The 26981-nt window shown below is 37.5% G+C and overlaps 1 protein-coding gene across 3 annotated transcripts; it reads right to left on the bottom strand.

Moving 5' to 3' along the window:
• Window positions 1-748: 748 nt before the first annotated feature.
• On the bottom strand, window positions 749-26107 carry LOC132131130 (run domain Beclin-1-interacting and cysteine-rich domain-containing protein-like). Of its 3 annotated transcripts, none has more exons than XM_059543086.1 (21): window positions 25934-26107; window positions 25033-25186; window positions 23739-23822; window positions 23506-23665; window positions 23320-23426; window positions 20979-21153; window positions 20382-20762; window positions 18675-18770; window positions 13883-13998; window positions 13599-13794; window positions 13410-13514; window positions 11299-11373; window positions 10360-10417; window positions 10117-10249; window positions 5289-5434; window positions 5139-5203; window positions 4818-5056; window positions 3941-4002; window positions 3710-3863; window positions 3463-3556; window positions 749-2552 (listed from the first exon to the last, which is right to left on the bottom strand). In XM_059543086.1, exons 1-21 carry the CDS (start codon window positions 25975-25977, stop codon window positions 2404-2406), a joined length of 2793 nt encoding a protein of 930 aa, XP_059399069.1. In that variant the 5' UTR covers window positions 25978-26107; the 3' UTR covers window positions 749-2403. The 3 variants fall into 3 exon arrangements, with proteins under 3 accessions (XP_059399069.1, XP_059399071.1, XP_059399072.1); XM_059543088.1 differs by lacking the exon at window positions 25934-26107 and adding an exon at window positions 25356-25530; XM_059543089.1 differs by lacking the exon at window positions 11299-11373.
• Between the last annotated feature and the right edge of the window lie 874 nt (window positions 26108-26981).

Genomic DNA, 26981 nt, shown 5'->3' with positions numbered 1-26981 from the left:
TTAATCAAAATTAACTTTTTTTATTACCCAACCCATGGATTAGCTGCAGCACCCATGGATATAACCGTGATCCACACATCACAACCGGCCAGGACATGTCCTGGAAAAAGAGGACCTATGGTGACCTTATTAGAACCTATACCGATTATTTGCATCTTTATGTGCCAATATGCAGAGCTGAATCATTTGTGACCACAAAACCACACAATCAAAGGTGTAAATTTTTCAAAATTGATTTTTATACGTCACCTGGAAGCTGAATAAATAAGCTTAACATTGATGTATGGCTTGTTAGGACTAGACAATATTTGACAGATATATAACGATTTGAAAATCTGAAATCAGAGTGCAAAAAAAAATTATCTAAATATTCTTAGCAATGCATATTACGAATCAAAAAGTAAGTTTTGATATATTTACAGTAGGAAATTTACAAATTATCTTCATGGAACATGATCTTTACTCAATACCCTAATGATTTTTGGCATAAAAGAAACATTTATAATTGACACATACAATGTTTTTCTTGCTATTGCTAAAAATATAACCCAGCCACTTAAGACTGGCTTTGTGCTCCAGGGTCACATTTATTGGTGGATGTGATATTACAAAACTGACATCTGATTTATGGGAAAAATGCACAAATATCAGTAAACATATCGGTAAAACCGATTATCGGCCAATCTCTAACATAGAGACCAAAAGATCTGGCTAACACAACAATACAATTATGACTCAAAAACATCACGACAGTCTAAATATCTTTAATTCAGTTACATATATTTACATAACGATAAGAAATTATATATGTACATTTTCTCAAATAGTGCATCAAAAGCCCTGAATAAAAAAGGCAATTCAGTAATTTTACAACAATAAGCTCTAGTGGACACATTGTCAGCAGGATCAAAGGAAAAGTTATAAACTTAATATTATATCTCATAAGCAACCACACAAAATCAAGTTTGTTCATTCATTCAATGTGATATACTTAAGGTCAGTGCATTCAAGTCATTTAATGCTTGTGGCAGAGCAGCACATAGTTGTTATTGCTTCATATATACAATCACAGCAGCAAACAAATGGGCTTTTGAATAGATTTTCATTAAGATATTTCCCAAACTAACTTGGGTCCTGTATACATGTAATACAATTGGCTATTACAATAAACTCTTTTAATACAGTAACACTTTGGTACCACTGTATTTTTCCACTGAACCAGAATGGGTCACTGTTCAAGATTTTGGACTGAATGAGAGATGTTGAAATGACGTTTTGGCTCAAACATTAATACAATTCTTGTGTGAACAAACATATCAGACTTAGTGCAAATTAAAGAACCAACAAGACATTATTTGTCTAACAAGGAACAGAAAAATATACAATGTGCCATTTTTTTGCTAAGTGGAAAATGTTAAAGCAAAAAGGCCTTTAAAAATAAAGACCAATATTGGGCCTCATTTGTGAAACATGAGCAAAACCAATTTAAAAGTAACTTCAGCGAAAATGGTTTTACAAATGAGCAGAACACATTTCTGGTTAAAATGTTTGCAAAACCAAAACAATTTATGCATGAACTGTTTAATGAATAACCGTAACAAATTCCAGTCTAAATCGTGTGCAAAGCCAAAACAGTTTTACGAACAAGCAAACTTTCTGCACAAAACAGGTGCATTCAGTTCAATTTGACAATTTACGATTCAATCGTTAACGGACATTTATACATAAAAAAAAAACATTTGAAATTTGTAGCTTTCTTAAATGAGGTCAATTTTTGCACTGAATTTCATTTATTTATTTACTTATTTAAAACAAATTAACAAATTCTTCTGGCTCGCATTTGACGAATGAGGCCTTTAGTTTTAGTAGCTTTGATAATTAACACAGTAAGCTGGAACCTGGCACTTCTAGAAACCTCTCGGGAAACAAAGGTTGTGCAAAACCCGCTGGACCTCAGCTGCCCAGTTCAGTTCTCTCATTGATACAAACAAAGAGCCATTAAAGAGGCACGCAACAGGTTAAACGCTTAAATATAACCAACAAAAAGCAGACAGACAAGAACAAGACACACAAATCCCTACACAAAAAAAGTTTAGGACACAGGACCCGACAGTCTGTTGATTAAAACTAATTGGATTTTTAAGGACGGAGGCAACAAACAAACAACAACATGGCAAATAGTAAAAAAAAAAAGGATATCTTATATCTGAAGGCAGCAGTTGTTAAAAGCAGAAACATTTTCTTTGCATATCAAAGTCTTTAGCGTTAATGATCCATTATGCTGCTGTCAGTATGACTTTAAGAGCAGCTTATTTGGGACGTGAATCAAGAAACATGGCTGAAAATCATTCACTACATTCACTGTTGTGCTGTGCTCTTGTTAAATCTTACTGGCATTGTGTGTTAGGTCCCGCTGGCTTCGTCTTCCTCTCTGTCCTCCTGCTCCTCCATGTTCTTGCGAGCCATCCGCTTTCTCCTCTCAGCGAGTCTCAGACAGCGAGGACACTCCTTCCCTCCCTTAAAGCAGGTCTTATGATAGCACGCATGACAATCTGTACAACAAGAAACAGACCAACCATTACAACCAACCACCACGACCCGGAAAAAAAGATACATGGACTCCGATAACGGAGTGTACAGACATTGAACATTGCAGTCTAGTTTAATAAATGTATAAATAAATGCATAAATAAATGCATATAAACAAAGGCAGAAATGTCTAAAAATATATACATTTAGTTAAGTATTTATGTATTAATATATTAATGCATTTAATTTTACTGCATACAAAATGCATAAAATGTATTACTGTATAAAAATAAATAAATAAATGTATACATTAATATATAAATGCAGAAATAAATAATTGTATGAATAGATGCATGCCTAAAAATATAAATAAATGTATGAATAAATGCATGCCTAAAAATAAAAATAAATGCAGATGATTGAATAAATGCATGCCTAAAAATAGAAATAAATGCATAGATGTTTGAATAAATGCATGCCTAAAAATAGAAATAAATGCATAGATGATTGAATAAATGCATGCCTAAAAATAGAAATAAATGCATAGATGTTTGAATAAATGCATGCCTATAAATAGAAATAAATGCATAAATGTATAAATAAATTCATAAATATATAAATAAATGATAAAATGTGTACAAGAATGTATAAATAAATAAATTGCATGAATGAAAGACATAAATAAATGCATAAATAAATGTTTAGATCCTTGCATAAATGTGTACATAAATAAATGTATTAATAAATGCAAAAATGAATGTGGAAATAAACTATAAATAGATGTATGAATACAAACATGCAAAAATAAATTCAGGAATAAATAAATGCAGAAATAAACGCAGAAGTGTAGAAATAAATGCATACATAAAAAAAAGCAAAAATGCTGAACTATATAAATGCATGAATTAATCAACCAATCAATAAGAGGCTCACCTTCACAGCGCAGGCACTTGCCAAGCTCGTAGGGGAAGATAATGTCTTTGTCATTTCCACAGAACTCACAAATGAAGCCCTTTGCCTGGCAGAGCTGTGGGAAAACAACAAGAGAAGAACGAATAAACCCGATCATCTGAAACGGATCATTTGCAAATCTAGATGAAATATTAATTCCCTATTTTAGACACCTAAAGAAATGCATGTTACGTAACTCCTATCAAATCGTGTGTTAATGGTTCCTCACCACGCAGTCCGTGACGTGTCTGGAGCCGAGGCGGAGCAGATCACGCAGCTTTGGTGCCAGACTGCCGCTGCGGACAGCCGTGAGGTCACTGAGAGAGAACAGGTGAAAGTCTTCGGTCAGATGTCCAGGAAGAGTGTCAAACTGATCCCGCACCCTGTCAACAGAACAGAGACTTGTGACGCAGTGCTCTTCAGTGCTGCCTCCAACAAAACGTGCAGGGAAAACACTTACTCTTGAGCCAAACGGCACGTTTTTAAGAGATTCTTCATGTGGTACAACTGTTCTCTCAATGCCTGTAACAGAAAGAGTACATTCATTCTTTAGGAAACAATACAAATCACAAATAAAACGTGCCTAAACAAACGTTAATTATTTTACATTATATTGACGTAACCACGAGTCACCAAGTATTCTTTCAAAATATATTTGCTCAAAAATACAGTAATATAGTGAAATTTTACAATTCTAAAACTTTTTTTTCCTGTGCATTTTAAAATATCCTTTATTCCAGTCATGGCTAAGCTTAAATGTTTCTTTGATGAATATATAGTTTAAAAGAACAGCATTTATTCTAGAAATAATTTATAACATCATAAATGTCTTTACAGTCACTTTTGATCAATTAAATGCATCTTTACTGAATAAAAGCGTGAATTTTTAAAAATCTTACTGACTCCAAACTTCTGAACAGTAGCGTGTAGCGGTGTAATTTATATAAATTACATTTTATTACATATTTTTTTTTATACATTATAATATATTATTAGTATTGTATTATTACATTATTACAGCAAAACCATATATGGACATTTTTAATTTGGAACAATATACTTTCCAAAAAACAAAACTTAATGATTGTATTCTTCATGCTGAGCAAAAAAGTTCACTTTTACTGGTTTACTTGCTAAATAAACAAATATTTTATATACCATTTATAATTAATATAATAAAATAATCACACTCTTACAAAAAAAAAAAAACTTTATATAGAGAGATTTAACATTTAAAATACATAAATCAAATATATATATATTTTTTTGACTATATAATTTTTAGACATTTTTTTATTTATATTCCATGTTATATATCATTAAACTATTTTACGTACACGCACTGTTTCCAGGGCTTTGACTTTCTTGTAAAGGCCGCTGTTGATGTCGTTTAGGTTGAAGAGAGGATCTCCTGCAATCTTAGCCAGCAAGTCCCTGGAAAAGTTGCTGACGTAGCTTTTACTGAAGTCCCACTTCCTGAGGATCTTTCCTGGCACTACAGACTGTGCGTTCTCATGACAGCACTGGCAAAAGTAGCGGCCCAGATACTCACAGTACCTCAGCCTCTTGATGTAGTCTATTACAAAGAGAAATCAACAGCGTAAACCCACACTCTCAAGTAAATCAAGGTGTATTTGTACCACGCATGTGTTTTGTACCTGGATCAACGCGAATGCCACAGCCAGCGCAGCGGTAGTTCTGTTTCGCCACCACCACTTTCCTCCTGATAGGATCAGTGGAGACATATAGAAGTTACAGAATTATGTAATAAAAGAAATTAAGCTAAACACTGATGTTGATGGTCTTACTTTGGAGGAGAGTGAATGTTGAAGATGATCTGTGGTCTAGGAGGAGCCCACTCCAAATTTCCTCGAACTCTGATGCGCAATTTGTAAATGTCAGCGTGTTCGCCATCGTCAGGTGAAATGGGAAGAGAATCTGGTATTGGAAGGAGCTCAAAAAAAAACAAAAAAAAAAAACATTCTAAAATCAGCAGAAAGTCAGACATTTTTAATTAGGACCCAAATTTAAGGCAAGACACTACAGGGTTTTTGTTTTTAATGCACTTGTAAATTTGAGATTTTAGACTGTTTTGCTTACTTCTTTCAGACTAGTATATAGAAAACATTAAAAAAAAAAAAAAAAACATTTAAGCATTTATTTTATGACACTTAATTTGCATCTGTAGATTTTACATACTTTTGAAAATGTTTTTTTTTTTTCTGTCTGTTGACAGTATTTTCTCATTTATGGAAGCATTCTAATTCCAAAACCTTTAACTCTAATATGTCATCAAAATGAAACAAGAATTTAAAACTCTGCTTTATCCAATGTTCATATTTCTGTTCTGGAAAGGTATGCAAATTAGTGCATATTTAATTAGATAATGCATCATCTTTACAACCCCGAGGTGCCTGCTCAAAATTCAATGTAAAAACAACCCCAGACTAACTCCATATTTACACTGCAAAGGTGGCGAAGAAGTGCTTCTGAAGTGGCATTAGGCATCTTTGCACAGACTGTCATAAATGCATTTACACAGATACAAATACAACAGTATGCTTTGAGATCTTGGGCTAAGATGATTTAGAGCAGGCTTAATTTAGTTAAGTTTTTGCACTGAATTTCGAGCAGGGATTTGGATCAAGGCAGAGAACAGCCTTAACTTGGCTGTGTAAAGATGCATTAAATTAAGCCTGCTTTTAGAACTGGCAATAATACCATTACTCCTGCTATGGTGATGTTAAAAATGACCTTACTGGTGACCTGGATAGAAAACGGAACAGTGATTCAGTGGATCATGAATTGCTGCTGAACAAACTTAGCAGTGCTGGGTTTGGACCAGGGACGTTGAAATTATTGAAATTATTTGACGGAATGGACTCAAATCTGATTTTCTTGATATATCTAAAGGGGTTCCCCAAGGTTCCATTTTGGGACCTATTATTTAAAAAAAAAAAAATTAAACAGTCTGGGCCCTATTTTAATGATCTAAATGCAAAGTGTAAAGCGCACGGCGCAGGTGCACTCGGGACATGTCCAAATCCACTTTTGCTATTTTAACTACGGAAAAACAGTCCGTGCCCCGGGGCAATTGAAAGGTTGTGAGTTTGAGTCCCGGGCCGGCAGGAATTGTAGGTGGGGGGAGTGCATGTACAGTTCTCTCTCCACCTTCAATACCACGACTTAGGTGCCCTTGAGCAAGGCACCGAACCCCCAACTGCTCCTCGGGCGCCGCAGCATAAAAGATGCCCACTGCTCCGGGTGTGTGCTCACAGTGTGTGTGTGTGTGTGTGTTCACTGCTGTGTGTGTGTGCACTTCGGATGGGTTAAATGCAGAGCACGAATTCTGAGTATGGGTCACCATACTTGGCTGAATGTCACGTCACTTTCACTAAACAGTCTTTGTACAGGCAGCTAAATGCCACTTCAGAAGCACTTCTGTGCCACCTTTGCAGTGTAAATTAAGGATATTAATACAAAAACAACTGTATTGATGCACTGTGATTAATCAGCTGAGGAAAGTATGGTGTATTAAGTTAAGTATTAAAGTGAAGTTAAGTCTGCTTTATGCCTGCTTAAAATTCTTGTAAAGATGCAATGGTGCATAAACCCCAGACTAAATTAGGCCTGCTCTGACCTGCCTCAGCCCCTAGTATCAAAGTATTGGGTAAAGGTGCAGTTGCTGTGTATTTATGCCACCTCTGAACAGCATTAAACAGTCTGTGTAAACACATAAATGCCACTTCAGAAGGTCTTCTGTGCCACCTTTGCAGTGTAAATTTGATGTTAGTTAACTTTTTACCCTATTCACCTGTAGTGTCATGTGGCATAAATAAATAGATCATCCGGTATTTTCCAATATTATTATTATCACCCATTAATAACTGATCACAGTTGACCACTAATCCATAAAAAGACTTTGCACAAGGAAGCTGATGACGTAAATTACTTATTTGCATAGAGCAGGGGTTAAAGTGGAAACAATTCCTGAGCCTGAACTTTTTTTTAGGAGGGGGGGGGGGGGGTGTTTGGAGAGAAACTCCACAGACAGACTTAATTCAAATATTGACGATAATAACAAAAATACAGTAACAAGAGCTTAAGTGCTTAAATTTTTAAAAAAAAAAGAATGAGATAGACATGAATCACTTCAATGATTATGTTTGGCACCATTTATTTAAAAGTGCTATGTCAAATAAAGGGTTTTCTTCTAAACAATAACAAGTGCTTAAATAATTAAGTGCTTAACGTGCTTAAAGAACTGAACTGCTAAACTGAAGATTAGAAGTGAAATCAAGGCTATTATCACTTTTTTTCTGGGATGTAACTCGCATGTTGATTTGAAACCAACAGTCTAGTTAGCGCTTTTTTTGTCTTCTGCCAGTTTTCTACACAGGGTGACCAGCGGATGCGAAATTCTGAATGACAAATCATGTTCTGGTATAAATGTGCACAAACGTAATTTTTAAATCGCAGACATGGTCAGTCGTAGACAACGGTGTGTCAGCTAATAGTTGCTCCCGGCTAGAGACCTGCTCTCCCGCGGGAGTACCGCAAGACCCAGCGCCACCGAGTGCGGCGCGGGACAATATTTGATGGGTGAATGCGGACGCGGGCGGCAACATATTATTGTGTCCTGGTTGCGGGAAAATAAAATTATTTGCGGGACTCCCACAAAGTGGAAATATCTAACAAAATAAAATAACTAGAAACAAATAGACCTTTATTTATAATATGATACCATAGACAGCGACGTGTAGTTCGATTCCGAAATAGCGAGATATTTAAGGGTCAAATTGGATGGATTAGAAGCACGTAGACCGGATGATGTCCTCCAGTGGTGCAAAAGACGAATTTCCGAGATTAAGCAAACACGCCGTCGCCATGTACTTTGCATTCCAGCTAGCGCAGGGCTTTCAGTATTTGCGGTCGCATACTGGAGCAGAGAAGGATTAAACTGAAGCTCTCAACAGAGAACGACATGATATTCCTGCATGGGCACAAGTAGTTGTACAGTTTTTTTTTTTTTGTAAATACAGTTTATTTTTATTTATTTAGCTAAATATTTAAAATTGGTCTATTTTGTTATTGAGGAATAAGGATTTTTTTGTTAAATGTTTGAAGGAATTGCGCAGGCCCCATACACTACTCTTCCTTTGAACATGAAATAAATCCAGGTTTATTATTATTATATAATATATTAGGCTATATAGCCTAATTATTATAGGTATATATTTTTTATTTACATTTCTTTTTTTACTGTATTTCTATGTTCTAAGTTCCTTGTTCATGTTCATACTTTTAATTAAACGCAAATAAAACAAAACATTTGTTGATTTTCCATTTCTTTTTTACATTTATATTCAACAGGGGAGCAAGTGAAAAAATAAAAGAGTAGCAGGCAGAATATGCAATGTATAAAAAAAAAAGAAAAAGAAAAACTGCTATACGTTTACCCGCAGGATTTTTCGGGCGGGAGCGGAAGAAAATAACACATTTTTTGTGGGAGCGGGACTGAAAAATCCCTCCAGCGCAGGTCTCTAATCCCGGCAACGTCGTGGAAAGCTTGAGTGCACGGGCAGCGGCTCTATGACCGGAGTCTGGTGCTGCGTTCCAGGCAGGTTTTTGAGCTCGTAAGTCACTATTTCAAACCATGACTAACAACTTTGTACCGTTCCAGGCAAGTCACGCCAAACTTTCTGAGCGCAAGGAAATTAAACTAGATTATTAATTTCATTGCAACGTTGCATTGTCCTAAAATCAATTTTTAACGTGTACCACGTGCATAAACACTGCATCCGTAGGCAGTGTTATCCGTAGGGGCTGTCACTGTTGTTTCGCGTGCTGTGTGACGTCAGAACTCGGAGTACATCGATCTAGTACGAGTTCACGGGTGGGGAGTCACGAGTTTGATTGCCGTTCCAGTGCACTTTCACGGGTTTAAGGTTAGAAAAACACGGGTTACGGCCGGGTTGCCTGGAACGCAACATAAATCATAGCCAGCAAGCACTTTCTTAACGCTGCCGGCATACAGAAGCTTCCTCGAGCAAATCATGCAGAAACAAGCCCAGTGCTGTCTGTTTCTTGCACCAACTGCCAAAAAGCGCCATTTATTTTTGAGTCCTTTATCTATTGCTAGGAGTCTAGGACATCATCCCCAGGCTTCATAAATCTGCGCTCCATTTTATTTTCTCCGACAACGCTAACGTGACATTGACGTATGGGCGTCAATCAAACTGTGTTTCAAGGACACGCCCTTCTCTGCTTCTGATAGGCTTGTAACGGCTCTCAAATATTATTATATTTTTTTTCCTCACGGCCACACGTCGGAGATCCGACACGGTGCCGGAATACTTTAAGCCCTGATAGAGTTTGTTTCTGGACTCTAAATAGAGAAGTCTTTGTACATTTTGAGGGGCGTTGTGCTCTGCAACCAGCCGGACGAGCTCTGAACTTCTGAACGTTGAAATGGTTTAGAAATTATTTGGCAAATTGGACTATCAAATCAGATTTTCTTGATGTATCTAAAGAGGTTCCCCAGGGTTCCATTTTGGGACCTATTTTGTTTTCTATTTATATAAATGATTTGAGTAAGGACATTCAAGCAGATTCAAAGATATTTGAGCAGGGTACTTTTTGAGGGGCGTCATGCTCTGGAACCAGCCAGTCAAGCTCTGAGGCAGCGGGCAGCTGCATGCCCTCAAACTGTCTGAGGAGACCCATCGCCACTGACTCTGCCGAGTTGGACTGTAACATGGATGGAGAGCTGCGCAGAGAGACATTACAGCAGATCCCAAATCAGTTCTGTACGTCATGACCACAAAAAGATCACCCCCCCCCCCCCACCCTAAAAAAAGAGATTTGAGATGTGCTTACATGGAGTCTGAGCGGAGGAAGGATCTGCTGCTGGACACACTGCGTTTGATGTCTGCATCTGAGAACAATGAGAAGAAACAATTCAACGTTTCTCCACTGAGATCAACTGTATTAGAAGAGCTATATACCAGTGACAGACCAATACATCATTATTTGGCTTTTTTACATTTTTGATTGCTTGACTGAGCAACAGTTAGCGTCCATAAATATTTGGAGAACTCTGAATAATTAAATCATAAAATATTTGAAATATATGAAAATATATGAATATATGAAATATATACGTAAATAATATGATGTAAATGTGTAATACAAAAAATTAAGAATTAATAAAAGTTATAATCATATATAATCTTAAGTATTTGTTATATTTATGTAAATTTTTATATTAAAAAAGATTGAAATAAGATTTAAAAGTAAAAACTGTTGGGTAAAACTAAGCAAAAGGTTGATTAGTTTTATTTCCCAAATGCCCTGTGTCCTAATATTACATAAGTTGACAGACAGGTGACTAGGTGATGAAGACAGAGAGGTGATTCATGGCACTGGCTATGAATGAAAGCATTAAAATAAGAACTCTTTAGATTTACTGATTAATATTAACATGTGATTAAGGCACATGATTAAATCCATTCTTATAATAATATTATATAATTTTGAATGCTTTCGAGACACACTCATCATAATGCAAGAAGCAGTGTTAAAGATCACAGTTTAATAGTACATACCATAAATAAAAGCCAGAAAGCGGCGGATTGCAAACAAGAGATTTATATGGCATGCATATTGACACATGGGATGGACACGTGTGAGGGGAACAAGCAAAGCTGAGTAAAAAGCAGGAACAGCCACCATCTACAGTACCGCTACAGAGTCTAAAACATCTGACTCCTCTGATCCCAACATCATATCTACACACGGCTTCCCTGTCTCTGGTACCTGAGAAGAGGGAGGCGAGTGACAGGGACAGGCCGCTCTGAGACACCGCCAGCAGGGACTGACCATCACTGCCATCTAAGAGAGAGACCAGAGACTGAATGCTCAACCAGACGCCTGTTTCTGGTGTCGTACAATTTATGAAGACAACATGAAATCAAAACAGGCCGCATTTACTTTCTCAAATGTCCTGGTCACCATCCATCAATGCAGAAACCTAACCTTATTCAAATTTTATATTCAATTTATATTTAAATTATGATAATACTAAATTATAAAATTTACATTTTATTTTATATATATCTATATATATATATATATATATATATATATATATATATATATATATATATATATATATATATATATATATCTATATATATATATATATATATTATAAAATTTACATTTTATATATATACACATATATATATAACATACACAACCAATCAAAATGTTTTAGTAAGATTTTTAAATGTTTTTGAAAATAGTCTCTTTTGCTCACAAAGGCTGAATTTATCTAAATCAAAATATAGTAAAAACCGTTATATAGAGAGAGTTCAGAATAACTGCATAAAAATAAATATGAACAAATATCTCTGTTGTGTTCATTAGCCCAAAAATATATATATTTTATAGCAGGTACAAAAATATGGAGACTATATTAGACTATAATATTTGCAATAAAAAAATATATTATGTTTGACAAATTTTTAAGGAACTGTTTTTATGTGTTTGAGCATGTTGGTTGTAGTAAATGACTATTTGTTGCACCATATGACTGTTTTATGTTTTAGTAAAATTTAGCAACACATTTTAAATATATTACCCTTAAAGGGTTATTTCACGCAAATATTAAAATGATGTCATTAATAACTCACCCTCATGTCGTTCCAAACCAGTGAGACCTCTATTCATCTTCGGAACACAGTGACACAAACGAGTCAATCGTTCGTTCGTTATCTGGCTCGGCTCAGTGTTCATCTTCAGTTCTCTCTTCACAGCAGTTCAGTCAGTGTACTGTTTGAGTAAATGAATTACTCCGGGATATTGGTTTGTTTGAACTCAGAGGGAGTGTCAGCCACATTAAAAAAGTTAACAGTTTAAGTCATTTGTGGATTAATGCATATTGGAGACGCGAACAGTTTAAAACGATTCAGTTCGATTTGTTGAACTGGTTCAAGAAGATCCGGTTACATCGAGTGATTCGTTCGCGAACCTGATATCACAAACTGCTTTGTTTTGAACTCTCTCACAACAGACACGGAAGAGAAGACAATGCTGAATAAAGTCGTAGTTTTTGCTATTTTTGGACCAAAATGTATTTTCGATTCTTCAAAAAATTCTAACTGACCCTCTGATGTCACATGGACTACTTTGATGATGTTTTTCTTACCTTTCTGGACATGGACAGTAGACCATACACACAGCTTCAATGGAGGGACTGAGAGCGCTCGGACTAAATCTAAAATATCTTAAACTGTGTTCAGAAGATAAACGGAGGTCTCACGGGTTTGGAACGACATGAGGGTGAGTTATTAATGACATAATTTTAATATTTGGGTGAACTAACCCTTTAAGAATACACTGTTTTTTAATCAAATATTTCAATAATTCTTGGGAAAGCCACACTGTGAAGGTTAAAAGTGTTGCATGTCCTTCTCAATACAGTCACGTGACAATTTCAAGTGCTACAAGCTTTTTGACTATTTAAACAAAACTTTACCCACCCATAACTGGAGTGAACATCTCACAACCTGAACACCATCTGCACCCACTTTTAAAGGTTTTTGTATATGAATCTTGTGTTAAAATAAACTACTAATTTTGATTTCAAGTTGATTTACGTACTAAAGTCCAATGAATTAAGAATAATAACACCTACAATGACTATTCAGCTCTTTCCTGCTAAAACACAAACAAATCAAACAAAACATGATTCAAAGCTACAAATTAGCAACGAGCATAATCAGTTAGAAATCAGTCATGAGATTGGGATGCCAAAACATTTATCATTACATGGAATTATGGGTAATGAGGGCAATCGTGAGGATGATTATACGATCACGAGTGGGAATGAGGTCATCACAATCAGAGATGCACTTCCTGCCTACCTTTGAGCTCGATATCCTCCACGTCTCTATCCGAGCCAGAGTCAGAGGGGTGAAAGGAATCCTGGGAGCTCCTCTGTGAGCCACCACTATCCACAGATGGGATTTCTGTGGGAAAAAAAGCAAATGATTCACACTGTATCCATCCTGTTTACATTTGATTTCTCCTTGATTGCAAACGTCTCATCTTACGATTACTAGAGGAGGCCAGTGGCTTCATCCGCGTGTGGCGTATCTGCAGTCTGCGCAGACGGATTTTCTGTTTGAGCTGCTGGATTTCCGTGTCGCTGTCGCCCTCGTCCTCCGCCTCCTCTGGTCTGCGCATGTTACACTTCATCAGCTCGATGGCCGCGATCAGAGACTCTGAGATGCTGAAGTGGGCGTTTTCCTGCAGTGATGGGATATGCATGTGAGTTATGAGTGACATATACAAGATATAAGAGCGATGCGGAGCATAGCGAGGGGTTTGCGCTTGCCTTCTCCAGATCTGCACAGCTGCCAAAGTCCTGCTCGGAGAGGTAGCTGATCAGACTCTGGCCCTCGGACGGTCTGCGAAACAATCCGTCTGGGACGCTGTTGTACTGGCTGTCGTCTGTAAGCATGAAGGCACGTTTAAGAAGATGGTTATTTTAATATAATTTAATGAGGTATGCAAGTGTCCATTATGAAGAAAAGGAAATCTACTTAGAAACGTACACTTTGTATTCATGTTTGTTTTGAAAAACTTTGATCCCATTTTTATGTGTAAAGTGTTTCAGTTGAATCACTTTAAAAATGTCACGTGGAGTAACCATCAGGTGAAAAGTAATACTTTTTCCTTACACCTCAAAAGCATGTTTTCAAAGTAAATTGTTTTTTTTTTACAAATATCCTAAATTATTAATTAAGAAATATCAGCTTTTTTTGGAGTAAAAGGTGAAATTACTTGATATTTTAAGACTGTTTTTTTCTGCATATTTCAGCAAGTTGTACCACATGATTTTTTTTTTGTTGTTGTTGCACCAAATGACTTTAAGTGGACAAATGTTTTTAAATATTAATAAACAGTCTTTATATAGAAATTTCATGCCAAACTACTAAATTTTTTTATTTATTTAATTCTTTCTTCATTACAATATCAGTACAGTTGTACCACATGACATTTTAAACTAATCTTGCCATCATAAAAAGGTCAAGACATCTGATATTATATATACACACATACATACTAGGGCTGTCAAAATTGCTCAAAAATGACGTTTGAATATTCCCTCTAAAAAAAACACAAATATTCGAACTATTCGAACATCTGGTGGCGCATGTTTTCAATGACGCGCATTACGTCAATAACAGGCCAAAATAATACAGAGACATAACTACTTGTATAGGTAGTCTATTTAAGTTTAAACATATTTGACAATGTATTACCTACACAAAAACAAGGAAATCAACTAATGGCCAAGACTGCAGACCTCACGCTCTCTCACCCTCACGCTCTCTGCACATAATGGTTTAAATGAACAAACACATTTTTCAGTGCTGATCAAGAGTTTTGTGCAAGCAATTTAAGGTCACGAATTCTGTCCCAAATATAGCAGGCTTCATTCAGTGATTGGAACAAATATTATGAATATTAATTGAAGTTTTACAGCATATAGAACTGACATTGAATGCTCCGAGCGAGCTGTGCTGTGGTAAACATGGAACTTTTCCTTGACATGAAACGATAAATAATCAAACCTCGGATGCATTGCTTGACAGAACTCCCCGAAGCCTGCCCCATCCGCGATACTGATCGGTCTCATGTCCTTACAAATGAACGAAATTAATTTATCCGTTATGGCCTCTTGTCGTGTTGCAGACAAAGTGCTTGCGGTGGGCGATGCAAAGTAACGTTAAGTGTCAAGACGTGACTGTTTAGCTGGAGTTACACACATTATGCCATGCTCATTTGGGTGCACATTTTTGAGATGTGATCTCATGGTTGAATGGTATGATAACTGTATCTTGAATAGCTTGCATATAACTTTATCTAGCGGGTCAACAATTTTACCTCGCTTTCTCTGCTGCGGTCGAGTTGGGCTCTGCACTTGCTGCCATCTTCCATGAAGACGCGTCAACTTTCAGCAGTGATGCTGTGCTAGACAGTGCGACTCCTGTGAGGCTGTGACCTGTCCCTGAACCCTCAGGCGCGCTAGCGCACCCACTCACAAAGCAGACAGCCACGCCTCTACTACCGCGGGCGTTTTTTTCCACATTTTTTTATTTATTCGAATATTAATTTTCACCTTCGAAATTCGTTTTTTAAAAACTATTCGAATATATATTCGAATTTAGAATATTCGTTGACAGCCCTAATACATACACACACACACATATATATACACACACACACACACAGGTGCTGGTCATATAATTAGAATATCATCAAAAAGTTGATTTATTTCACTTATTCCATTCAAAAAGTCAACTTGTATATTATATTCATTCAATACACACAGACTGATATATTTCAAATGTTTATTCCTTTTAATTTTGATGATTATGACTGATTATAATAACTAAGGAAAATCCCAAATTCAGTATCTCAGAAAATTAGAATATTGTGAAAAGGTTCAATATTGAAGACACCTGGTGCCACTCTCTAATCAGCTAATTAACTCAAAACACCTGCAAAGGCCTTTAAATGGTCTCTCAGACTAGTTCTGTAGGCTACACAATCATGGGCAAGACTGCTGACTTGACAGTTGTCCAAAAGACAACCATTGACACCTTGCACAAGGAGGGCAAGACACAAAAGGTCATTGCAAAAGAGGCTGGCTGTTCACAGAGCTCTGTGTCCAAGCACATCAATAGAGAGGCGAAGGAAGGAAAAGATGTGGTAGAAAAAAAAAAGTGTACAAGCAATAGGGATAACCACACTGGAGAGGATTGTGAAACAAAACCCATTAAAAAATGTGGGGGAGATTCACAAGGAGTGACTGCAGCTGGAGTCAGTGCTTCAAGAACCACTACACACAGGCGAATGCAAGACATGGGTTTCAGCTGTCAGATTCCTTGTGTCAAGCCACTCTTGAACAACAGACAGCATCATAAGCGTCTCGCTTCAAAAAGGACTGGACTGCTGCTGAGTGGTTATGTGCGCTGATTAGGGGTGTAACGGTACATGTATTCGTACCGGACCGTTTCGGTACAGGGCTTTCGGTACGGTGCACGTGTGTACCGAATGACGGAATGCAACATTTTGTGCGCGGAACAATTACATTTTCGTGTTTCCAAACGAACATATTAAGTGGCAGAAGTCTCCGCGTTCAGTGCAAATCCCGCCCTGCAGCTGATTCTAAGGCCGGCGACACACTGGATGCGTGGCGCAAGCGTCTCAGCTGCGTGGCGTGTCAGTTTTAATTCGGCTCCCATGTTAACAGGTTAGAGCTTGCAGACTGCCTGCGTGAGACGCGCATCTCAGGTGCGGCTCGAGCCGCGCAGAAAACGCTTGCATGCTAGAAATAGAACCGACGCCTATTTTTCACGTGACGCGCGCATGTTGGAAGCGTTTCCAGGCAAAATAGAATAGGAAAATATGTTTATATGTCATTTTGTACACAAATACATATTAATTCATGACACTTTGATGTTTGAAAGTCTATAAGTTGACAAATTCGGATATAAATGTAATTTAAAAAATAAATTAATAATTATCGATTTTCAAATATTGCATCTGTTAAACAGTCTATTTTGCCGTCAATACTGTTGACGGTGTCCTTTATCAGTAGGCTTTATATTTATGCTCAACATGAAGTATAGATATTGTTGTCATGAAGACAAGAGCCTGGTCTGTCGGCGGTCTCCCTGTCACCTACAGCAGCAGGCACGGCACGGTTCTGGTGAAGCAGGCCTACAAGCTGGGATTGGTAATGCTGCACTGTAATCATAGTTATTTATTTATATTTTTCATTATATTTTATTATATGATATTGGTTTGAGACTGAGAGTATTTTATTTAGTGGAGAACTTTGCAGCAGTATTTTATTTCTTTTTTTTTTTTTTATATATATATATATTTTATTAAAAGGGATTTAAAAAAAAAAAGTGTATAGTAATAATCAACCTGCAGTTTAATGTTTGCATTTCTTTCCCTTACTGTACCGAAAATGAACCGAACCGTGACTTTAAAACCGATGTACGTACCGAACCGTGATTTTTGCGTACCGTTACACCCCTAGCGCTGATGAAAGCAAATTTAGCATTTCCTTTGGAAATCAGGGTCCCAGAGTCTGGAGGAAGAGAGGAGATGCACCCAATCCACGTTGCTTGAGGTCCAGTGTAAAGTTTCCACAGTCAGTGATGGTTTGGGGTGCCATGTCAAGCTACCTGGTTTAAGGACCATGGTCTCCCTGTTCTTAATTGGCCAGCAAACTTGCCTGACCTTAACCCCATAGAAAATCTATGTGGTATTGTGAAGAGGAAGATGTGATACACCAGACCCAAGAATGCAGAAGAGCTGAAGGCCACTATCAGAGCAACCTGGGCTCTCATAACACCTGAGCAGTGCCACAGACTGATCAACTTCATGCCACGCCGCATTGCTGCAGTAATTCAGGCAAAGGAGCCCCAACTAAGTATTGAGTGCTGTACATGCTCATACTTTTCATTTTCATACTTTTCAGTTGGTCAAGATTTCTAAAAATCCTTTCTTTGTATTTGTCTTAAATAATATTCAAATTTTCTGAGATCCTGAATTTGGGATTTTCCTTTGTTGTAAGTTATAATCATCAAAATTAAAAGAAATAAACATTCAAAATATATCAGTCTGTGTGTAATTAATGAATATAATATACAAGTTTCACCTTTTGAATGGAATTAGTGAAATAAATCAACTTTTTGATGATATTCTAAATATAAGACCAGCACCTGTATAATATATATATATATATAATTTTTTTTTTTTTCAGCATGTCAGTTGTACCACATGACTTTGATTAGATGGACAAAAGTTTTTTTTAAATATTAACAAGCACTTAAGCAGTGTTAAAATGTATATTGTTAAAAAAAAAAATGTAATACATTTTAATATAAGTTTAATTGTTTTACTATATTCTTTCTTCATAACATTGAACAATTGTACCACCCTACAAAAAAAATCCCTAAATTTTAAATAAACATATGCTCTTCAAAGAAGTGTTGTATTTAGGTCTCTGTAAGTATGAATTGCATTTGTTATGCATTTTGGAATAAAATAGATAGAAAGCATTACGGCATTGACCCAAAGAAAGATGCATGAATACTCACTCGACTCCATATAAACTGAACTGTTGGTGCTGCTGTCGCTGCTCTGGGGTGAGAAAGGACCACAGCTCTTTGAAATTGGTGTAGCCGCGACAGATTCTGGGAAATAAACAAAAACATGATACAGATTACGCACAGACACATTAAAATTAGGATAAGGAAGCTAACAAATGTTTCTTCTGGATTGCAGGATCTAATCCATGATAAACTGAATGGAGATCCACACAACATATAGTGCTTGAATAGTTATAACTGATAAAACAATGGCCAAAATTTAAAAAAATGAAAATAAAAAAGGAAACTGAGAAAATTAAATATAAATAAAATTTTCCAGACACAACTGTGTATAATTTCTCTATATAGAAATAAGAAACGAGCGGAATGGAAAAGGACAGGAATGTTGTGTAACAGCTTGACGAACGATGCCGAAAGCTGAAGGAAAAAATTAAATGAATTTTCAAAAGTGAATCATGCAAGGCCGACAGAAATAAAGGGGTGGACGAGATGCAGCACCACGCACGCCACTGCAAACCTGCGACGGGGTCCTCGATAATAATGGTGATTTTCCTGTGATTCCCTCCTTTCCATACAGAGAAGAAAAAGAGAAAGAATAGAGTTGAAGCAGAGAAAACATCAACCCGATCCACAGCGAGACCAAAGAGCTCAAGAGGTACAACAGCTAGAAGCAAGGTCTGGAGATCTGCGTTTACTTCTTTATTTGCATATATGTTTGCGAAAGCCATGTTTGTGAATCAAAATCAAGCTGGTTAACGCTAAAGATCCTTTAAGCAGTATTCACAACTATTTGGATTTCATAATATGATGTATTTTTAGTGAAACACAAGAGCAGGACTTGATTTTATCAATCAGAAACTGAATAATTCATGAACAAAGGTGGTTATATTTTTTTTAATATTGCTTAAAGTTCTTGTACTTTTTTTACATTTTGATATAATGCTGCAATTCTTGAAATATTAAGAAAGTAAATAGGATTGATTTTGTTTTTATGTTATAATCAAATGGAAATACTTTATAATAACTTTAACCATTAACAAATACTACATAACATTTAACAGATCCTTAGTTAATATGTATATTCAGACAGTTACAAACATGAGATAATGTGCATGTTATTGTTTACTAATGAACCCATTAAACGATCATTATCTCATGTCAAATGCTTCCAAATGTCATTAAACTTTCCATTCATATGATCATGCTCTACTTGAGAATCTACCAATGATTTTAACAGATGTTATGCGATAATAAAAAGCTTATTTATGTAATTTTCAAAGCTAACAAATGTCATTAAACTTAAAGTGCAAACCATTAACATTTTTAGCACAGTTCATTTTCACTGTGACTGCTAAAGTGCATTAATTGTCGGATGGATCCAGATTGGCTGTCAATGTTTTTATCTTTCAGTAAAAACAGAATAAATATATTGTTCTGAAAGCGATCTCAACCATATAATTCCTCTGTGCTGTTATCGATATAACCGTGGCGTGGATGTCACTACTCTCACACAATTAGTATGAGTATCTTGTGTTATCCTTATAGTTAATGTCATTGCCACCGTTTTATACAACAGTTCAACAAATAAAAACGTACTATTGTGTTATATGTCACTAATGTTGTTTCGTTAGTAGTTTCGCTACTTTTCGCTAGTTTTGGACGAGGCTTGTGTTCTAGGGAACTGTTTGTACGCACCATTTTTCAGCTTCTGTGTGACGCCGGTGTCGGAGAGAGAGCGGATGTGGCCCCTCGAGCTCCGCCCTGTGGTCCTCTGAGCCTCTGAGAAGGAGCAGCTGCGCTGTGGGGGCGGAGCCAAAGGAGTGTGGGCGTCGCCCTGGGTCCCCATGTGCTCACTGCTCTGAGTGGAGCTGGACGAGTCACGCCGCTTGTGCTTCCCCAGATTACCGATAGCCAGGTACTCCGGGCCGTCATCCAGATCCGCTTCCACACAATCCCGGATCTCGGGCGGAGCGGGAGAGGCGGGCTCAGTGAAGGAGATCTGGTGGACTCCTGCGTCCTGGTGTCTTCTGCCACACTCCCATGGAGCTCCCTGAGTACTGATGAACGGAGAGTCATCTTGAAGAACAACAACAAACAAAGAGATGCACTGTGATACTGAGGAACGGTCACATTTCTACACCGCAGGCATTGCTCGCTGCCCACCTTCCATCCCCTTTTCTCACCAAATAACACACTGTTTTCTGTCCAACACATTTTGTGTGTAAACAAGGCAAGCATTTAGTGTGGTAATGGAGCCACAGAGCGGCCTGTTGTTCTCTGAGACCTGCTGACCTGAGCTGCTCTTGGACTGTGGGGCGGTGGGACTCTCTGTAAGGCAGATCTGGGACGTGGTGAGCCGGCTTGACTGCGAACTGTCCGCAGGCCTCCAGCTTCCTGTGGCCCCGGGCAGCACACACAAACTCTGACTCTTCAGCAAACCAAACGGAGACTCTTTCACACGTGAAAGCTTGAAAATCACAAGAGAAACAGAAGGAGTTTATATAAACATGTGTAGAAATGCACGGCTACACTGAAGTAAGATGGTGCAGTTATAATCTCTTCTAGCAGAGGCTGAAAGGACAATGCTAACCAACATGGGCTAAACAAGCTATTCTAACCAATAATGTTTGAAAACTGGATGTAATTTAGCTATACACATGTCGACAGTTTAACTATGGTGTAGTTATGGTATCTTCCAGCAGGGGCTATAAGGACAACGATAACCAGTCAAATTTATGACCCCTTGGAAAACTGGATGCTATTTATCTAACTAGCTAAAAACATGTTGACAGTTTAACTAGGTTAAACAAGCAAGCTGGTGTATTTCAGGTTTTTACATGAAGCTAAAAGAACTATGCTAACCAAACCATGACCCCTTTAAAATGGATTTTAGTTAACTAGTTACTAACTATTAAGATTTCAGCATTTTAACTATGTTAAATTGAAGTTATATGCCGTAGTGATAATATCTACCAGCAGAGGCTAAAAGCAAAAGCATTCCCAAAACTACGGTCTATTTCTTATTGGATACATTGATCTCGCATCAATGGTCTCATCTGATAGGAAAGAGGATTATCGGGAAGACTGATGAAAGCTCTGTGAAGAGAGGAATTTATGACAGACGTTCAGTGGGACAACAGGCATGTGAGTGAGACCATGGACAAACACAAAAACTGACCGTCATCATCCTACAAAAACACATTGTGAAGGGAACTGTTTCTGTTCTTAAGATTTCAGAGGGACGCATTTTATTAAAGCCTTCTCAATTCACTACAAAGGCTTTCTATGGCCTCCATAAGCCCAAACAGATTAATTCCTAATAATTTGAGGACATACAAAACCTCCTTTAGTTCGCCCATGCAGTTTAATTTTACAATGCAGGGCCACAGATGCACATGTCAAGTGTGGCAAAGCTTGGTGTATGGACAAAAACTATGCACTGCAGCCCAACAAAATCACCTAATCCCACAATTATAATATTAAAAGTCTTTTAAATTAAGAATAACCTAATATCACTGAAGTATCAGTTAGCAAGTAAACAGCACTAACTGGTAACATGCTCTTTTAATTTAAGCCAATCTAGGGATTTGCCGAGTATGTCACTCACTTTTGCAAAAAAAACTACAAACACATTGTGAGGGTCCAAAAGCATTGAGTGCGTGATGAAGCCTGTCAGAACGCAGTCAGAAAAATTTCCCTATAATTAAAGTAATGAAAGAAAAAAATATTCCAGTATGGGTTTTTGTTTTTATATTTATAAGATATATTATAGTTAAGTAATATCACTCACGCATCAGTGCCATTTTACTAAACAGTAGCGCGTGAGCACGATTTAAAATATGATATTACGTTTTTATAGTTGTTTTTTTTCTGTTTAGCCAATGAAAAACAATCCCAACAAAGCCGGAGCTGAAGATTTGTGCATCTCAGATCAACACTGCAGTGTTTCGTTCCTGAATAAGTCTGTTTTTGAACTAGTCATTTGACTCAGAGATTCAATGATCCATTCATAAATCACGTGCTTCGTTTCTAAATGAATCAGCCGTTTTGAACGAATCATTTGAATAAATGATTCAATTAATCACTCATAGACAACACCATCTACTGGCGGTTTTAGTGTCACATTTATTTATCCATGACGGGACTAAACCAACCAAGGTAACCAGCCAAATCTTGGCAATGCCTTTGGGCAGCGATTTTCAGTTACCCAAGAAATCTGTGCTTTCCGATGTTACGTTTAAATAACATTTCAAAGCAATAACAATATTTGACAGTGATGGTATTAATACAGTACATCCATAGCTAAAATCCAGTGTTATTTTAGCATTACTTATTTTATATAGTTCTGATTAATATTTTAAATTAGCTTTAATTTTATTTTATTATTATTATGTGCTGCTGTTATTTTTGTTGTTTTTTGAACTTTCATTTTTAGTTTTATTTCAGTTAGTAATTTTGAACTTTAGCATTTCTTTAAACTACTCCTTTAAGCCCGGGTCTCAGACATGAGTTTCCAACAATGTTAGGATCAATGCGTTCGTCAAAGAGCAGGAACACACATGAATCTTCTCTGTTACGCTTAATAACATCATACTGAAGAAAACCCCTCACTAGTATGAATCAAGTTTCTCACCCTGCCGGTGTCTATGAGAGCCAGCAGCCGAGGGTTGTTCTGCTCGACGGCCTCCAGACACTGAAACATGGCACACACGTGTGCTTCACTCAACAGGAAGGCCCCGTCTACAGAAGAGCACAGCCAACACTGTTATCACACACACACCAGTAGGAAAAACCTACATGTAAGCAAAGGTTGAGTTACCATTGTAATATTTCTGTGTGTTTGTCTTATGCTGCAGCAGCGATTTGAGCTGGGCAGATAAGATGTGAGCTTGCAGGCTGTGTAGAAGCCAACGCTCAGCTTTATAACCCTCTCCGACGCTCTGAACACCGCTGCTCAACACCGGCTCCAGCTGACTGAACTAGAGAGAGAACGAGGAGTCAGACGTCTCCCTGAAGCTTCACGAGGGAAACATCCACTGCTCTGACACATACCTGCTCCACGTGACGGGCCAGATGAGGACAGAGATACCGCACACACCACACGAAACGCCAGTAGTCTTTCTGTTTATAGTAAGTCTGCAAAACAAATCAACCAGATTAGATCTTGTACCACAGCGCGATGCTGCGAACATTAAATGCGTTTGGTCACTTTTGTGCACGCAAGCCTAGTCATGAAGATGTTAAAAGAATAGTTAAAAGCATTTAATCAAAGGGCAAATAATAAATAAAAAAACATACAAATCTGAAACATCAAATTATTTTTAGTGAATTTAAGTAAAATTATGTAGTAGCGGACTTTGATTGACATCTGATCGAGCTTTAAAAAAAAAACTTTGAGAAGTAAAAATTAAACAAAATGCAAAAATTTACAAAAAACTATTTTAAAATGTTTAATAAAAAAGCGGTTATCCAATCGTATTTACTTCCGAGTCTTCGATGTGGCTCGCTCATAAAAACCCATAGACTGTATAAAAACATGGACGTAGTGTCTGTGACGTCACCATAGGTTTCTGAAGAGAGTTTTTGAAACCAAAAGTGGACGGAGCGGGCCGTCGCCATCTTGGCAGCGCATCACGGCACGTCACTCTGGGGTTAGCAAAAATAGGCAAAAAGGCGAGATCTGGTTGCTGAAGCCACGCCCACCTAGCGCGACAGCGGAGACAGCAGCGGCAATCCACCTGTCACTCAAGTGGCCACGCCCTTAATTATGCAGAACTTTAAGGCTTAATATAATTTAAACGGATGAGTTATAAAAAAAAAACCTTCACAGTTGTCATGAAGGGCAAAATTAGCTATTTAGATCAAAATCATTTTTTTGCACCAGGCTGTAAACGTTTTTTCCTGCTGTAAAGTTGTGCATTTTAACATGGGGAGTCTATGGGACTGACTCCGTTTTGCAGCCAGTCGATGAATTGCAGTTTTAGTCACTTCCGTGATGGCTTCATGAGAGAGAGCGGGAGGTTGCCACTTGTAAAAACCCAGTGTTTCTCGAAGAGCCTATTACTTATTGTATAAAAACATAAAAACCACGGGAGCGTCATAAATGGACCCCAGACAATAGTATAAAATAATAAAAAAGCCAGTGTGTGATCTCTTTAAAGTTTTGGGATTAATCTATAAACTAATACAATACTTTCTTTGTTGGAAAGGCCATCGGTTTGATACTGAAAGTAAAACAAAGAAGCTTTAAAAAACCCATTAGCCACAGAGTCTGATAGTTCCTGGTCCATCAGGCTGTTTTGGCTCATGAAGAGCCCCGAGGGACTGTCCTGGTGCTCCTGCACACCTGCTCGTGTCTGAGGCCGTGGCCCAGAACGTTGTTCATGTCCTTGTGCAGGCGCTGGAGACCCCCGTAGCGGGACCACACGTTAGGGTTGTTGGTGGACAGCAGCCCCTCTACAGTCGTCTTCAGGCTGGAGAGAAGCTTCCAGAGTTCCCATCTGAAGAAGACACGAGTCAACCGTTCTCATAATACATTCACAACACACAGGGTTCAGCTCTGAGGAAACTGTACTGAGTGTCAACTTGTAGTGTACACTCCATTAAACTCAAAACATGACAATAATTTTACACTTAAATATAAAGTGTCGAAGTATAGTAAATACTGACGCTACTAGCATAGCAGATGAGCAAACTGCGCAGTTATGAGTCTTGTGACAAAACTAACGACTTAAAATTCAATTTCGCGCCTACGTCACTGCTGTTTAACGGCTGAACGCGAGCACGTGGTCACAGCTGAGGTTTACTGTATGGCTGTTGATCTGCTGGATGAACGATGCTCTCGCTATGGCGAGGGAGAATCTCATGAATATTCATGACGCCACTGAACGCTTCCGCGAGCGCCGAGTCTCCTATTGGCTGATTCTCCTGATTACATATTAATATATGCAGCTCAGCCATTTGGATGATACGCTTCGACGGGAAGCGTCCCTTGACGTAATTAATATTCATTAGCTAAGTCTTTACTGTAGTAGTCTTTACCATAAACGCACTAGCCGGCGAACTCGATATGAAAGCTGCAGTTGATAACCGTCTCAGCAAACAATGTTGTTAGTATCTATATATATTATTTGAATTTTCTTAAATACACATGTATAAAAGTATGAGGTGCTAAAACTGTGTGATAGAGCGCAATAATCCCCCAGACTACAGCTGTCAAACTCAGGAGTGTCGTGTTTATTCTGTACCTGCGCTCTCCGTCTTCCGCCTCCTCGGATATCTCCATCTCCATCTCCAGATCAGATCGACTGAGACTCAGAGACGCTCCGGACGGGCTGAAGGTGTGTCCCGCACCATAACAAGACAAGCGAGCGTGAAGACAGAGAAAACGCGCTCTCTACCGGAAGCGCAGTCCTCAGAGAGCGGAAGCGGGTTGTTTTCTCAAATAAGAGTCATACTTCCCCAATAACATATGTTTTGATACATTAGATGAAATATTTACGGTGGCCGAGAAGTGCAAAACAAATCACAATTACAAAAACAAAATAACAAATCCAAAAACACAACGACAATTCAGAAAACAAAATAACAATTAAAAAAACACAACGACAATTCAGAAAACAAAATAACAATTCAGAAAACACAACGACAATTCAGAAAACAAAATAACAATTCAGAAAACACAACGACAATTCAGAAAACGAAATAACAATTCAGAAAACACAACGACAATTCATACAAAACGGAAAAGGTAGGTATATTTTGAGAACGACATACTTATCGCTGATTGGATGAGACACCTGTCAATCAAAAATAAATTGTGATCAACTTTGTTGAAATCTAATGTTGAATTTTGCTAAAATGGAACACATTAAACGCTACTTTGAAAAAGGACATTCATATGCCGTGATTGTGGACATGCTGGCGACATACCACGACATTAAAATGAGCTTGCGCTCTTTAAAAACACACCTGAAGAATAATGGTATGTTCAGAAGAAAGAACTATTCGCCCATAGACGAAGTAAGGAATGCTATTAGAGCAGAGCTGCGTGGACCAGGACAGTTGTTCGGCTACCGGACAATGTGGTTAGTATATGAAGATAAAATTATGCCATAATGAATTGCAAGCGCAAGGTAAAATTTGTGAAAGTGTAAATAAGATTGCAAGCGTAAATCAAATTTGCATGCGCAAGATAAGATTTGTAAAGGTGTAAGTCGACTTTCAAGTGTAAGAAAAAAATATTTGCAGCATTTTAGTGTTATTCGTAAGTGTAATTCATGTATTGTGAAACTG

This window comes from Carassius carassius, chromosome 48, assembly GCF_963082965.1.
Source record: "Carassius carassius chromosome 48, fCarCar2.1, whole genome shotgun sequence".
Taxonomy (NCBI): Eukaryota; Metazoa; Chordata; class Actinopteri; order Cypriniformes; family Cyprinidae; genus Carassius; species Carassius carassius.
Note: the sequence above shows the minus strand (reverse complement) of the source record. Positions and strands in the feature narration are given on the sequence as shown.